The following is a 14,400-nucleotide window of genomic DNA, read 5'->3' as shown; positions in this document are numbered from 1 at the left end:
CGTAATCAATGTTAAAACGTCATAGGATATGATACAACAAACACCCCGGCATGTCGACCATTAAGCACTGCGCACAACTCTATCATTATCGAAATCCATCACCTTGACTCCATCCTTGGTGATCACCTTCACCAACACCTAAATATTGAGTCAGTAGAGTCCTATACTGGGGAATTGAAGAGTCAAACATACTCCTTTGTAGTCAATCGGTAGTCGGCGCTTGAGCTCATCTGTGCACCTTTCGAGGAGCTTCATTCCTTCCTCCAGAGAAATGTTCGGGTTGTGATGTTTGTCGAGTAGGGAAAGGCAGTAGTATCTAATTAGGTTAGCCCGAATGGTCGGTCGATAGTCATACTTTATCCGATCAAACATACTGGGCATAGCCGTGGGCGGCATATGGTACGGGAGCCAACGAGGCCAAATAATCAATCCAGTACAAGCTTGGCTCCTGGGTCACCGGGTCCACTCCTCCAAGCAGGAGGTTGACTGTGTAAGGGCTTCGTGACCGCAAGCTGCGTGCCAACTCTCCTCGGACAAAGCTAGAAACGGCGGCAGGGCTGAGTTCGGTGTCATTGCGCATCGTGTACAGAGAGACATTTGCTTGGACGTATTCGGCGAATTGCACTAGAGGGAAGCCATTCGTTAGCATTGGTAGTGTCGAGTTGCGGATCATCAGCTACTCACCGGTATCTCCAGCCTCTCCCGAGAAGGCCATGAGAGTGTGCTTGTTGAGCTGCCGTGTCTTGTCATCCTCCGCCTTAATAATGGTCGGGCCTCGCATTACGGCCTTTGATGCGGCAATAATGACAAAGTCCTTGCCAGTGATACCCAAGAGAACCTCCCTAGCAAGCGTGGTTTGTCAGAGATGGCGTGGATATCTGCAGCGGAGCACAAGCAGTGGACTTACATGTCTGCGGTTTGGTAAAATCAAAGAAAACGAAGAAAGATGAGGTTCAAAAAGCAGCGATGAGGAGAGAAGTGGTTGGATGATGACCGCGCGGCGAGCTTGACGCCTTGGAGCTCTCAGAGAGCAGCTACACTGATGACTAAGCCGCCGCTTAGAGCGCTTTTTTTCCCCGAAAAAAAAAGTTGAATCCGCGCAACAGACTCGACCGCTCCACGTTCATTTCCAGCCCGGGGATTTGAGCTCGCGAATTTCTACAGTGGAAGTGAAATTTCGCCTCTGAAGATCGCCATGTCTTCGTTTTTCACCGTCCCCGCTTCCCAACGCAAGCGCAAGAGAGACGACCGCAATGCAGCCCCGACAACTAAGAAACGAGGTGTCGATGCAAAAAACGACGCAGGAAGTCGGCGCGCCCAGGAGCGGGAAGAGTCTATTTCAGGAAGTGATTTGGATGACGATGAGAATGGAATTGTCTCTGGAGGATCCGGGGAGGACTCCGAATCCGACTCGGATGATGGCGAAACGGCGGGAGATCGAAGATTGAAACTCGCAGAACGCTACCTGGACAACGTCAGAGAAGAAGTTGACGAAGTTGGATTCGATGCGGCAGAGATCGATAGAGATTTGATCGCTGAGCGATTGAAAGAGGATGTGGTACGTGGATATCATATTAACTTTTCATGCGATCCACGAATACTAAAAACAATTACAGGACGAATTCAAGGGTCGTACATTTCGCCGAATCGCTTCCAAACTATCCTTCCCCGATGCAGCGCATTCTTTCTTCCGCTCAGATACCCAGACCAGTACTTCTATTGCCGTTCACGCGCCCTTCGTCTACATCGTTAGCAAAGATAAGACTCTCACGAAGTGGGAATTGGCGACTCCTAATGACCCGAATGATGCTGCATCCAAAAGGCCCCCTCGTCCGCAGCGCAAAAAGCCAAAGCGCGTAAGCTACGCTCGCGGCCTACGCAAAGTTGGCGAAACCGGCGAGGAGCAGGGCCACACAGCAAGCATCCTTTCTGTTGCTGTATCTCCCTCTGGACGATTTGTTGCAACTGGTGGAGCTGATAACAAGCTCATTATCTGGAACGCCGATACCTTGACACCTGCCAGAACATTTACTCAACATCGTGATTCCGTTAGCTGTCTGTCGTTCGCCCGGCACATCTCAACTATGAGCTCTGGAGAGCAGCTTTTCTCCGGCTCATACGACCGAACGATAAAGACATGGTCCATCAGCGGAGCTGGTCATGCTTATGTTGAAACATTGTTCGGACACCAGTCAGGCATTGAACAGATTGCAGCCATGACCATTGATGAGTGTGTCTCTGTCGGCGGACAGGACCGCACGTCACGCTTGTGGAAAGTTGTCGACGAAACACAGCTTGTATTCCGTGGAGGGGCTTCTAAGAAAGCTCCCTACCACGAAAGTCATCTTGACTGCATTGCTCCTCTCCCGCCTACTCACTTTGTCACTGGCTCCAACTCCGGCAGCATCTCACTGTGGTCGGTCCACAAGAAGAAGCCGCTCTACACAATTCCCCTTGCACATGGACTAGACTGCATTCCTCCATTGGATGAGTTATCGCCCGAAGCCAACTTGGAAACCGCCGCCCATAACGCACGACACATGCGCCCGATGCCACGCTGGATCACTGCCCTCACCTCTCTTCCGGGAACTGATATTGTTCTTAGTGGTTCATGGGATGGTTGGATTCGCGCCTGGCAAATTTCAGACGACAAGAGAACAATCATTCCATTGGGCCCTGTTGGACGCGGAACCCCCAACCCGTCCGCTCCTGACACGCCTTCGAAGCAGCTCAGCAAGTCACTTAAGCTTGGTACTGTGTCTAACCCTGATGACATGGACACAGAGGAGCAAACACAAAACCAGAACTTGGAACCGGGCCATCTGATCAAGGGTGTGATCAACGACATCGCTGTCTTCGAGCGCCGCCCGGAATCTGAACAACAAGGCTTGACGGCTACCAAGTCCAGGGCCGAATCAATGCTCGAAACTGAACCTAGAGGCCTGTGTATCGTTGCTGCGGTTGGCAAGGAGCACCGCTTGGGCCGGTGGAAGTGCTACGCCAATAACTACTCCCAAGGGGCTTCCCCTGAAGGCCGCAATGGCGCTGTTGTTTTGGAGGTCCCATTCATCTCCCCCAGTGCTTCTGAGGCCGATGTATAAAAGTTTCCAGGTTTTTGATTGTCTTGCAATCTCGGAAAGAGATTGATGAATTTAGGAGCATTGTGGTGTCCTGGAGTCGGATCCGTGCATGTATTTTACACCTCACATACGTACCGGATATTGTCTGGTTTTATTTTGTCTTGCACTCCCCTGTAGTACTCACTCATTGCCACTTTATGATCACAAAGTTGATCTTAGCACGACCATTGACAGTCAATGATAGAGATGAGCGATGCGCACGCCAGCCCTGTATATCTTCCACGGCCCATGATATGAACTAAAGCGGTGAAATTACGTACCGTCCTTGTTTATGGTGGAAATAGAACGCATATATCGTAGTAGTTCTTCTCATTTTCTATATCCTTGACCGATGAAGCCTTGCGTTTGTAGCCCCATGGCAAGTTGACTAAAATCCAACACTCTAACGGCATCGGTTTTGTTAAGATCAAACCAGTAATCACCCCATATCTCATGCAATCGAGCAGCATAGTCGTCACTCAAATGCTCCATACAGGTCAAAACATCTCGAGCCCAAGGAAACCGTTCCCAATTCTTAGCCTGGGTGTATACCCGTGAAGCATGGGTTGCAAGAGGAATCGCATACCTAACAGCCCATGGATTCATACCTTTCTTCCCAAAGAATGGAAGAGATCTAGCGGAACATGCCAATGTAGAATGTAGATAAGGCATGTGGGTCTCCATTAATGGAATCATCTTCGGGCCGGAAGCAACGAGGCATATCGTTAAGTCGTGAGGGGACAGGCACATCGGCATTGGAAAGAATTTGGCAATGACACATAACAGCGTAGACAAAGGACATCGATATCTAAAAGTACAAATGCAGGAGGGCGTCACTCAAAGATGGGAAACGATATTAACAGACGAGATGACCCGTGGATACTCACGCGGCTCTTGAGAGCGCGGCAATCCTTGCAGGCCCTAGGGAGTTTTGCTCCGCGAGTCATATCGTGCCGGGGTATGGCTATGTATCTCGATGTAGACAAGATATTCAACTTCCAGGGAAAAGACTCCAGTGTCCAGTCAAGGGGACAAGTGAAGTTGGCTGATGTTCCAGAGCACCAGAACTGAGGCAGATGGAGCTTGATCCAATTAAACATTCAATACCCGAGTGACCGGAGCCCACCCGATGAATTAGCACTACATTTATAGATCGTTGCCTCAGGCTGATTGAATTCGTCGACAGTAGTTACTAGTAGTAAATAACCACCAGTATTTTCATGCAATCAAACTTGAAATCAAACGTGGAATATTTCATCTCAAATCTTGGAAAGGAACAGCTTTCAATTTATGATTAGTTAATAATATACGCCGAAATCATGACTCGTTAACACTCTATGGTTGAAATAAGGGTATCTCGATGCAACATGATCTTCTCAGATGGTCCTATCCCCACAATATATTCAGCTTTGACCATATGCTATTGCCTTTCACGATTGGCACATTTTCAGGGTCATTCTCGGCCTCTTCCAGGGCCTGCCTGATGGGAACGGCTTCTAAGGGTGTTACCTTGGTCCGGCGGGCCAACTTATAGCCTCCGTACGCAAACAGAACAAGTGGGATATCGCTGAGCAGAAGGTCAGCTTTCGTTCGTCTGGCCATCGAGCAAGGCCGCAAATAATAAACTTACAGATATGATGATACAAATGATGCTGGATCCCAGTTCCCTTTCGTGAATACGGTAAAGCCACCCGTCAATAGGATTATGACACACGAAATGAGGGCGAACCAGGAAGTATATCCTGTTTAATTGTTAGTAAAAGGCATATTAGTAGGAATGCATCCTCGATTTAACATACTAGTAATGCGGTTATGCCACGGAAGCTGGTCTGGCGAAATCCCCTGCTTCTTCAGTGCTTGGAGTAGACGGATATGATTCAGTGCAATGGCAATCCAAGATACCAAAGTTCCGGCCGCTGTCAAATCGACAAACCAGAAGAAAACGGTCAAGGCGGTGTTGGAAACGCACATGTATGCCAGGAAAGAAAAGGCAACCTGCAACAAGACGCACATATACGGCACACCCCACTTGGTAGTTCGAAGAAAGATCTGAGGGGCGTGGCCCTTGATCGCAAGACCGTAAAGGGTTCGGGTTCCAGCAAGAATACTCTGGTTCGAGGCCGACCAAGCAGATGTAAGGCATATAGCATTCACAATTGAAGGAATAGCTTTGATGCCTGCATCACCGGCGGCAATAACAAATGGACTTTGCGCCGCAGTCATAGCATCGCCAGTGAGGCGATCGTCCCCACTAGATACCAGCATACCCACAACCAAGACAGCAGCAAGGTAGAAAATAATGATTCGAGCAAAGACTCGCTTGCAGGCTTTCGGGATGTTGTGACGCGGGTTCCTCGTTTCCGCAGCAGCCATAGCCAACGACTCCACGCCAGCGAAGGAGTACACTGCATTGGTCATGACAGCCCAGAAGCCGAGAAAGCGGCCCCAAGATCCGGTGGAAATGTATTCGACAAAAGGGCCCGGGTCTTTCCAATAGTGGAATCCTAAGCGCGGTTTGCCTGGTACTCCGCCCAGGTCAATGACGAGACCCAGAATGACCACGAAAACGACCAGAAGGATCTTCAAAATAGCAAAGATAAACTCGACCTCACCATAGACTCGAATGAACGAGATGGCAACCACGACAGACACGATGATGAGAATAGTCACCCAGACTGCCGCATTGACATCGGTATTCCAGTACTGGATCAAGGCCACACTAGCGCTGATCTCACTAGGCACGCTGATGAAACACCCATAAACAACGTTCCAACCAACAGCAAACGATAGTGCTGGGTCAACAAGAAGCTCTGCGTGTCGAACAAAAGAACCGGTCACCGGAAGCAAGGCGGAAACTTCACCCAGGGCGAATTGAATGGCGCAGACCACTGAGCCGACGAAAACATAGCCCAGAAGTGCCCCCAATGGGCCACCCGTGGCTATGGAACCACCAAGACCAAGAAAAAGACCTGTTCCCTGTTTGGGCGTTAATTATTCGACCTTTTTACTTATTATAAAATCTACCTCTGTTGGGGGCTATGTACTTACAATTGCACCCGCGATCGCAATCATCTGAATATGGCGCTGCCCTAAGCCTCGAACCAGGTTCTGTTGCTCATGTTGAGAGACAATGTGCCCATCATCGGCACTTCCAGCTCTGAAAGACGGCAAATCTGTGGCTGGTGGCACGTAGTCTTCAACATCATGAGTGACATACTGATTCGCCGATTTGTTGGAGATCTCCTGGTCCTCGTATACCCCAGCCATTTTTGCTGTCGCTTCTGCCACCTTGCTGCAGACCAAAAGGATAGAGAAAAAGACAAAGAAGCTGGCTCCTCCAAAGATATTATTATGCCAAGAGCAGCCGAAGACGGAGACGAGCGAATCACACCATCTAAGTGGTGGATGAGCGAACCCTAAGGAAGGCTACTTGGGCTTATCGCGGTGCCGAGGCCTAAAGCGGAGGCTTGCGCAATCTAAACTGCACCGCGTTCTTCAGAGGGTGGTTGGAATTAAGGGGTGCTAAGAGTTGGCTTTGCATATGTATTAAGTAATTCACCGATCCCAATATTTATCCTTGTCAGATGTGTCTGAAAAAAAAAATGGCACGAAAAAAGCAAGTACAGAAAAAAAGGTGTCTCACAAGGAGCGGGCCATCCCTGGTTGCTTTGAAGCACAGACTTTCGGGGCTCCCCGAGCTTGTAACCTAATTTGACTTGGCTTCTCGCCTTGGTTTACTACGAGTACAATAAACGAAGGTTTGGCCGCGTAATAGCTACTATTAGTCGATTACCAATGCGAGAGCCCTAATGTTAGTTAGCTACTGCTAAAGACCAATAGAAGTCATTTGGAAAGAAACTGAAAATGCACCAGCCTATTGGATCTGATCTGCACATCGGACTGTAGACAAATTAGGCAAGTCCAGCCAGTTTTGTCAAGATCGAGCAATCCTGCGAATGGAGCACGAATTAATAAATTGCAAGGTTTTTTATTGATTTACAAGTGCGACAGATGAGAACGAAGCTAAGTCAGATGGCGTTTCCACCACTCCTCCTTCCGAGTGAAGGATTCGTAAATGGCTTTCTGTCCAACCCACCCATGACCTTCACCCTCGAATTCCACAACTTCGGCGACCCGTCCTTGCTCCTGCATAGCTGAAGCCATCATGCGTGCCTGTGCCAAAGGCACCACCATATCAGTCGTTCCTTGCAGTAGCAGTAGAGGCGCCTTCATGTCCTGAGCATAGTGGCATGGGCTGCGCTCCTTTAGCACCCGTGCTCGGTCTTCCTGTGCAGTTTTCCCTAGCAGAATGCGGTCGACATCTTGACTTTCGAATTTGTACGAGTCTGCCTGAAGGGCCCGCACATCGCTGATTCCGTAAGAGCTGATTCCCGCCGCCCAGACGTTAGGGTACATGTGTAGAGCTCGCAGAGTCAAGTACCCACCGGCACTTTGGCCATAGATACCGACTCTATTTTTATCGATAAGTTTCTTCTCGGCGAGGTATTCAACGGCACTGACGGCGTCGGCCACGTCGACGATGCCCCAGTGGCCGGACAATTTCTCGCGGTACTCGCGTCCAAATCCAGTCGATCCAGTGTAGTTGACTGCACAAACGGCGAAGCCGCGAGTAGTCCAGTATTGGGTTTCCAAGTTTAGGGCAGGGAAAGAGCATCCATTTGGTCCCCCGTGGACATATGTTAGAACTGGAGGAAGTTTGCTCCCATCTGCCTGGAATTCTGGGTTGCAAGGAGGAAAGAAAAACATATGAACTTTGCCATCAGAGATGGGGCCGTATTTTTGAGGAGCAATATACTCCGTCGCTTGAGAAACGTATTCAGGTGCCAATTCAAAAGATGCGGTGGATGTGAGGACCGACTTCTCCACGTCAAAAGAGGGTTTTATCGATACAAGACCCAATTCCTGGGGGATGTCGCTGAGGACGCAACAACTGCAAAGCTTGTTGATGAGACACGGTGGATAGCATTTGCCCTATTTCCGATATCCAGGTAGGGAAGATTAAGATCTTGGACAGCCAGAGTATTAGTGTCGACGAGAAGCATTTTGCTGGTGCCATTTGTCACAGCTGTAGCAACAATCGTCTTCTCATCCAATAAAAGATATGTAGAGCTGTATAGATGTCAGAGGTAGGTATTAGAAGGAATCAATGCTCCAAGACATACCTTCCAAGTTCCCATTCGGCGATAGCGAACTCAGACTTTTCATAGCCATTGAGTGATAAGTATCGCAGATTCTGGTCCTTCGGGTTGAAGGTATATAATTGCCAAAAACCCGTGCGATCACTGACAAAGTATAGCAATCCATCCACACCCCATTTAGGTTGGGCAATACTTTCCTGTTGTGCCTTTCCAGCAATGCGTGTGACATTTGTCAATGATCCATCTGTCCATTCCGCCATATGCAGGACAGTGCCGGTCCATGGCATGTCAGGATGAGTCCACTGAATCCAAGAAACGTACTTTCCAGAAGCATCAAATTTTGGATGGGAGTAGAAGTCATCGCCTTGTGCGATTGTCGTCTCTTCTCCAGATTCAACATTAATCGCCACCAGTGTGTTATACACATGGGTTGCTTGAGTCTCGGGAGTAGCCTCTCGGTGGTCCTCTTTGATTGCAATGATCCATTGATGATGCTGCGGATGAGTGCTGAATTCAGCATATCGAATTCCCTCGACTGCCGGGTGGATAAGCTTGACTTGGCTTGTGGCCGGATCTAACATATAGATGCTACAAGAGCTCTCATCCGCGAATAAAATCTGCCCGTCTGGCCTCATTGAGATAGAGCCGCCGCCACACTCTTGCACGGTAGCATGGGCGCTGAACTCCCTGGGCAGAGCATCCTTAGATTGACCATTGAGATGCTCTACGATAGCGAAGCGGCCATCTTCGGTTGGATGGCATTCTACCGAGTAAATAGCACCTGAATTTTCCTGTTTCTTGTTAGTTACGGGCGTAAAATTTAAATATTCTATGACGAACATTCACGGCCACTTCATGGAGAGAGATGCTACAGGTAGCCAAGCGTTCCGCTGTAAGCGGACTCTTCCATCGGCCGTAGGGCAAAGTCTGAGGAGAAGGCATTTTCTCTCTGCTGTGGCAGCTGTGCGCTGATCTGATGGAGCACGAGAGTCGAGAATTAAAGTAGAAAGAAGGTTGGCGAATCAAGAATTTATCACGAAGTCCTCCCCGCAGCCTGCTTGGCAGACTAAGATGACTCACTTGTCCCAAAGAGGACTGAGGCGAGATTGATAATTGGAGCTTTCTGTTGGTAAAAGGGTTCAATGATGTGGATATTCCGGGACGTCTGAGCATCCTGCAAGCGATCGGGCTTGCTAGATGGTGGTACGATGAAGCTCATGGTGGCAGGACAACGCAGAGACCTGAGTGGCTTATCTGCCAAGGCGGTGCTCATAGTTAAAACTAGAACCACGAGTGGGCGTGAATTAACCACTTTTCCCCAACCAATCAATGGGGTTGTTGTTTGCGGAAACACAGTTATCCAGTTACTTTAATTTCGAAATGATCCAACGTACAATCCATTCATTCTCTTTTCAACTATGTACAATACAACAAGGACGGCTAAGGTTGACAATATTATCACGTGATCCGGCTATGCTTTGCCGTACGGTAGTAGCATGGATCTACAAATTACCCTAAAGGTACTACACGAGATGATAGCTTCACGTAATGGATATCATTGTCATTGTATGCTTCTGGTAAAAAGCTGTCATCGAGTGGTTGAATTAAAAGTATTCTCACGGCCAACCTCCACCTCACTATGGCGTAAATAGTAGGGAAGGAGATGCTAGTAGGCGCCGTGGTAGGGGAAATACAGGAGACGAAGTAGGAGGGAAGGAAGCCATGGATAAAAGCGTAATCCAAGGTGTATTTTTCAAGATGGGAAGCACCAGCATTCAAGTCACTGCCAGTTGAGTCCGATAACCTCATCTGCAAAAGTCGAGTTTCGCAGGTAAAAGAGCGCCGATCCACTTTCTATGTATCCGGGGCGCCGCGCTATTTGAAATCAAGAAAAGAAATAACAGAAATAACACCGGAGAATGCAGGGTAATGTTGAAGCAAGGTCGAAGTCTCCGTTGGCACAGTCTTTTCACGCTTAATATGGTGAGTATCTGGGTTGTCGTCTTTGTACTTGTCTTCTGACGGGGCCAACTGGCTGTTCTTCTTCAGAATCGTCGATGGTAATCGCATTTCCAAAAGTGACACCTGTACTTCCTACCGGCCGAGTATGCCTACGTGGAGGTGGGGAACTCGGATCTGACGATTCGCTCTCCTCGGAGTCCTCCACCACATTTTGCAAGTATCGGCGTCCAGGGGCTAGATCGAGTTCTGGGTTTTCTCCGTCATCAGTCTCCTCGGTGTGCGTTGGAGATGACGGTGCATCGTGATATGAGTCTCCGTGTGAAGCGGGTATTCCCCATGGTCCTCCGGGGCCCACGAGACTACTTTCATCCTCATCCATATCGTCCTCTTCCTCTTCCTCTTCCTCTTCTTCGTCGTCGTCACTTGAAAAGGTTCCAATAAGACGACGGGGAGGTCGCCGGGCCACGCTGCCCTCCTCGTCCTCGTCTTCATCGTCATCATCATCATCTTCTTCTTCCTCGTCGTCACTTAAGATGGTTTCATCAAGAACGATGGGTCTTCGTGAATTCCCAGCCTGCCAGCCATCGCCAGATTCCATCACTGTCGAGTGTTCAGACTGAGAGTCATCGTCTTCGCGGTCCATATGCTCCTCGTTGTCGATAAATGAATCCTGCTCATCGTACTCGTTCTCTTCATCGATGTAGTGTTCGTCATATTCGCTCGGATCGGTAAGTATGACCCCGGGTGGAGGAGGTAGAGGAGGTAGGGGAGCATGTTCATACCCCCTAGGCGGCCACGGAGCGCCCGGTTGGTAGAAAGGAGGGAGGCCATCATGCCACGATATTCCAGCAGGAGGAGCGGCTCCGAGATCCCGCGGGAAAGAGCCTGGGAGCGCAAAGCCTCCCCAAACCGGATCGTCATCCTCAATATCTCCAAATCCGTCATCGTCGGCTTCGTCGTCTATGAGTGAATCATAGTTCTCTGTGCCGCTGAGATCATCTGAGTCTTCGTCCGTGTAGTCTGTTCCATCCGACTCTCCGGGTATGTGTATCCGCAGCCCGCGCAAGACTCATCCTCGCCAAGCTCCCAGCTGCATATTGGACAGCGCATGACTCCATCATCCAAATCGGCAACAGGCGGCGGTATTTGCACTTTCTCTTTAAACAGGCCTCTGAAAAGACCTCCGTGTTGCGGATCCGTGTTCGCTTTATCTTTATCCAGTCTCCCAGACTCCTCTTCTCGATGTGATAAGTGATCTGCTGTAGTTTCGCCTTTGTCGAGGAGCTCCGCGCGGCTCGTGAACATCTGCACCACTGTCCGTACCTAAGGATAGCAAAAAAATGTCAGCGTTGTATACCAAAACATCTCCCAGCGGGTACATACTAGGTATGCAGGCGCAGGCTGTGTTTTGACGGGTGCTCGACAATCCGGACATGTTCTCTTGGATTTACCCCCAGCGAACCATGAGTCCAAGCACTGTAAATATTAGCAACCTCATTGTCGGTAATGAACGGGCATGGAGAACATACCGAGTAACAAAAAGTATGACCGCAGGCAAGAGTGAAGGGCTCGTAGAGAGGACGGATGCAGATACCGCATTGCAGTTGACTTCGGATATCATCGACATGTCCCTGTAAAGTATTGACAAGCTATAGACGCGTTAGCGATTGATCCTGTGGTCCTGACAACGGCCAGAGGAAGCCTACCCAGAGATATCTCTGTCCCAATATCGCTTCCACCCGCCATTTCGCAGGTCTGGAAGACCGTTGTTATGCACAATCAGTTTGACTGCGGCTCGAGCATGTATAATGTCGCGTTGACAACGCTATGGCGCGTGGCGCGAAACCCGTGAGGATGCGGTGGGGGTGGAGAGGAAAAGTTTCCCAAAAGTGGCGAAGACCGCGGTTAAATGCGTACCATCAGGCGGTCCCAACCAAAAGGCAGGTCAAATGGGCTTTGGGGTGGAAAATATAGTCTCGCGATACAGAACGATTTGGTTCTAGAAATTCTCTCCGATCCTAGAAAGCTAACAGGGGAAACAAAGCAGCTGTCAATAATCAACCAGTGCCTCAGGCACAAGATTATGTCATCGGTTCCTGGACAGGAACATGTGACCTGCGTCATCTTGCTTATCATTCAATGAAAATGGCTATGAAGGATCTCAGTCCCTTGAATATTGTCACTTACTGTTTTTATGTTCATACTACTATATTATCTGATCTCACTCAGCTCTTATTGTGGCCTCCAGTGTTAAGTTCGAATGACCATACACCGATAACATTACTGCGTACCTAGAATAAGCCTTTCTTTTTAACACTCGGACACAGTATGCAGTGTAATGTGATGCATTGATTCACGTGATAATCTGAATAACAGGGCATATCTCAATAGGATCTCAATGATCATAGTCTATGCTCCGCTGTTTTCGAAGCTGTACCTTAAAATCTTCAGGAATGTATTCACATATTAAACAGTCGTCTTCCTTTCTTCACGTGGATGATCAAACCCCGAATTATCTTTCCTACTCGTCATATCAGTAATCATAATCTGCAAGAGGAAAGATTACTAGTAATAGTATGTAAAGTATAATGAACCAGGGTTCACGTTGTTACTTGTATTGTTGATGCCTTACGTGGATGGCATCAACTTAGGCTTAACCTGTACCTAGCTTTCATCTCTTGTTCTTCTCCTTCTTCTTCAACTACTACTACTACTCAAGTTATTGCTTTGGTCAAACCGCTCCCATACTACTACATTGAATGGTATCTACGTATACCTTGGTCTGTGAGTATCTAAGCATCCTCACCTGAAGTGACATACAGTACTAGCTAGCTGCGGCTCCACGCCAAGACCGGATCCGCACTTCTTCGCGGAGCAAGATTGACATTCCGATCTCCAATCAATCCTCGGCATATCGTCAGCCTCCCTCAACAATTCATCTGAGTCTCGGTTTGTGGAGCTCTTGCCGTTCCGTTGAAGACCCTCTCCTCCCCATTTCTATTCTCGAGTCAGATCAAGGACATCGAAACCAGAGCAATCATGCCGGAAGGATCCACGCCCGAGGAAGGCCCCGAGAAGACCTGGAAGAAAGCAGAGCGCAAATTTACACAGTGAGTATATCTTTCTTCTCGGGGTCCCTTGCCTAGGATCCCGAGCAAGACCTAGCCTCCTCTTGCTACTCCGTGACAGTGAGAGCTCCTAGGGGACCCGCGCCGCGCTGCCGGCCAGCGCGGGCAAGATTCCAGAGCAACTAACGTGTCTCTGTCTGCACCAATCCCCTCACCATGTCGTCCTATTGGTTTCAAAGCCAACAGAATGCTGACTTTATGATTCTAGTAAGCCAGCGAGCGAATTCTACGACCCCTGTCAAGATTTCGCCGACCGAAGTCTAAAGTGCTTGAAGCGCAACAATTTTGATCGCGAGATGTGTGGTGACTATTTCCAGTATGTTTATTCTTCTTTTTTTCTCGAGTTATTGCCTCTCTCCTTCAGAGTTATTGCCTCAGCACACATCTTGGCTCGAGTTCTTGTCTTCGCCTTGGTTTCCTGTCGTCATCTTTGATTGTCAAAGAACCCGTGCTGATCATTTGTGTTTCCAGAGCATATCGTGACTGCAAAAAGAACTGGGTAAGTCCACTTATCCCTCGAACCTGATTCGTCTTGCTAATCGAACAACAGTTAAATCAGAAGAAAGGAATCAACCAGTCCGATTGAGGTACAACCAAATGATATACACCAATTTTGATCTGCGAGGGCCATGAGTCATGGACTGCAACTGCTCGTAAGAACTAAGCAAGTCTGCTCATGCTTCGACATTTTTCGCAATGCCCATACCTTGACAAGCACATCATATTTTCTGAGCGATCTTCTATGACAATTTGTGGCCTTCAAGGCGTCCGAGGAAATTCCGAGGAGCCTTTTGTATAATCCTTGATCATTTTCTGTTTTGTTATTATTATTATTTAATCCATTCTGATCGGCCCAATTTCAACCTTGGAAGCTCACCAGGGCCAGCATGATCATGACTCAAGTCGGAAGTATATCTGCGCCCAATAGAACTTGAACCCTGACATACTACTAGTATTACTAGGTAATTATATAGTTCGGATAACGACAAGGACTGGTAATGGTAAGCAGGATGGGTAAATTCCCAACAAATC

The 14,400-nt window shown here is 48.6% G+C and overlaps 6 protein-coding genes across 6 annotated transcripts; 2 read left to right on the top strand and 4 right to left on the bottom strand.

Moving 5' to 3' along the window:
* Nucleotides 1-60: 60 nt before the first annotated feature.
* Nucleotides 61-781, bottom strand: pre1 (proteasome core particle subunit beta 4; the record flags this gene model as incomplete). Its single annotated transcript, XM_056627233.1, has 4 exons — nucleotides 61-138; nucleotides 193-316; nucleotides 375-624; nucleotides 685-781. 4 exons carry the CDS (start codon nucleotides 779-781, stop codon nucleotides 61-63), a joined length of 549 nt encoding a protein of 182 aa, XP_056493028.1.
* A 414-nt stretch (nucleotides 782-1,195) lies between these two features.
* On the top strand, nucleotides 1,196-3,101 carry N7509_002595 (ribosomal RNA-processing protein RRP9; the record flags this gene model as incomplete). Its single annotated transcript, XM_056627232.1, has 2 exons — nucleotides 1,196-1,558; nucleotides 1,617-3,101. The coding sequence occupies 2 exons, from the start codon at nucleotides 1,196-1,198 to the stop codon at nucleotides 3,099-3,101; spliced, it is 1,848 nt and encodes a 615-aa protein (XP_056493027.1).
* A 1,404-nt stretch (nucleotides 3,102-4,505) lies between these two features.
* On the bottom strand, nucleotides 4,506-6,386 carry N7509_002594 (Amino acid/polyamine transporter I; the record flags this gene model as incomplete). The annotated part of the gene is made up of 4 exons (XM_056627231.1): nucleotides 4,506-4,686; nucleotides 4,750-4,861; nucleotides 4,919-6,095; nucleotides 6,168-6,386. The coding sequence occupies 4 exons, from the start codon at nucleotides 6,384-6,386 to the stop codon at nucleotides 4,506-4,508; spliced, it is 1,689 nt and encodes a 562-aa protein (XP_056493026.1).
* A 756-nt stretch (nucleotides 6,387-7,142) lies between these two features.
* Nucleotides 7,143-9,220, bottom strand: N7509_002593 (S9 family peptidase; the record flags this gene model as incomplete). The annotated part of the gene is made up of 4 exons (XM_056627230.1): nucleotides 7,143-8,042; nucleotides 8,072-8,249; nucleotides 8,303-9,069; nucleotides 9,119-9,220. The coding sequence occupies 4 exons, from the start codon at nucleotides 9,218-9,220 to the stop codon at nucleotides 7,143-7,145; spliced, it is 1,947 nt and encodes a 648-aa protein (XP_056493025.1).
* Nucleotides 9,221-10,253: 1,033 nt separating this feature from the next.
* N7509_002592 (uncharacterized protein) lies at nucleotides 10,254-12,160 on the bottom strand (the record flags this gene model as incomplete). The annotated part of the gene is made up of 5 exons (XM_056627229.1): nucleotides 10,254-11,200; nucleotides 11,275-11,563; nucleotides 11,624-11,716; nucleotides 11,770-11,889; nucleotides 12,158-12,160. 5 exons carry the CDS (start codon nucleotides 12,158-12,160, stop codon nucleotides 10,254-10,256), a joined length of 1,452 nt encoding a protein of 483 aa, XP_056493024.1.
* A 1,119-nt stretch (nucleotides 12,161-13,279) lies between these two features.
* Nucleotides 13,280-13,954, top strand: N7509_002591 (coiled-coil-helix-coiled-coil-helix domain-containing protein; the record flags this gene model as incomplete). Its single annotated transcript, XM_056627228.1, has 4 exons — nucleotides 13,280-13,350; nucleotides 13,577-13,684; nucleotides 13,840-13,867; nucleotides 13,919-13,954. The coding sequence occupies 4 exons, from the start codon at nucleotides 13,280-13,282 to the stop codon at nucleotides 13,952-13,954; spliced, it is 243 nt and encodes an 80-aa protein (XP_056493023.1).
* Nucleotides 13,955-14,400: the final 446 nt, after the last annotated feature.

The sequence above is a fragment of the Penicillium cosmopolitanum genome (genome assembly GCF_028827165.1).
Source record: "Penicillium cosmopolitanum strain IBT 29677 chromosome Unknown utg000004l:1.0-4361866.0:1.0-4365735.0, whole genome shotgun sequence".
NCBI lineage: Eukaryota > Fungi > Ascomycota > Eurotiomycetes > Eurotiales > Aspergillaceae > Penicillium > Penicillium cosmopolitanum.
Note: the sequence above shows the minus strand (reverse complement) of the source record. Positions and strands in the feature narration are given on the sequence as shown.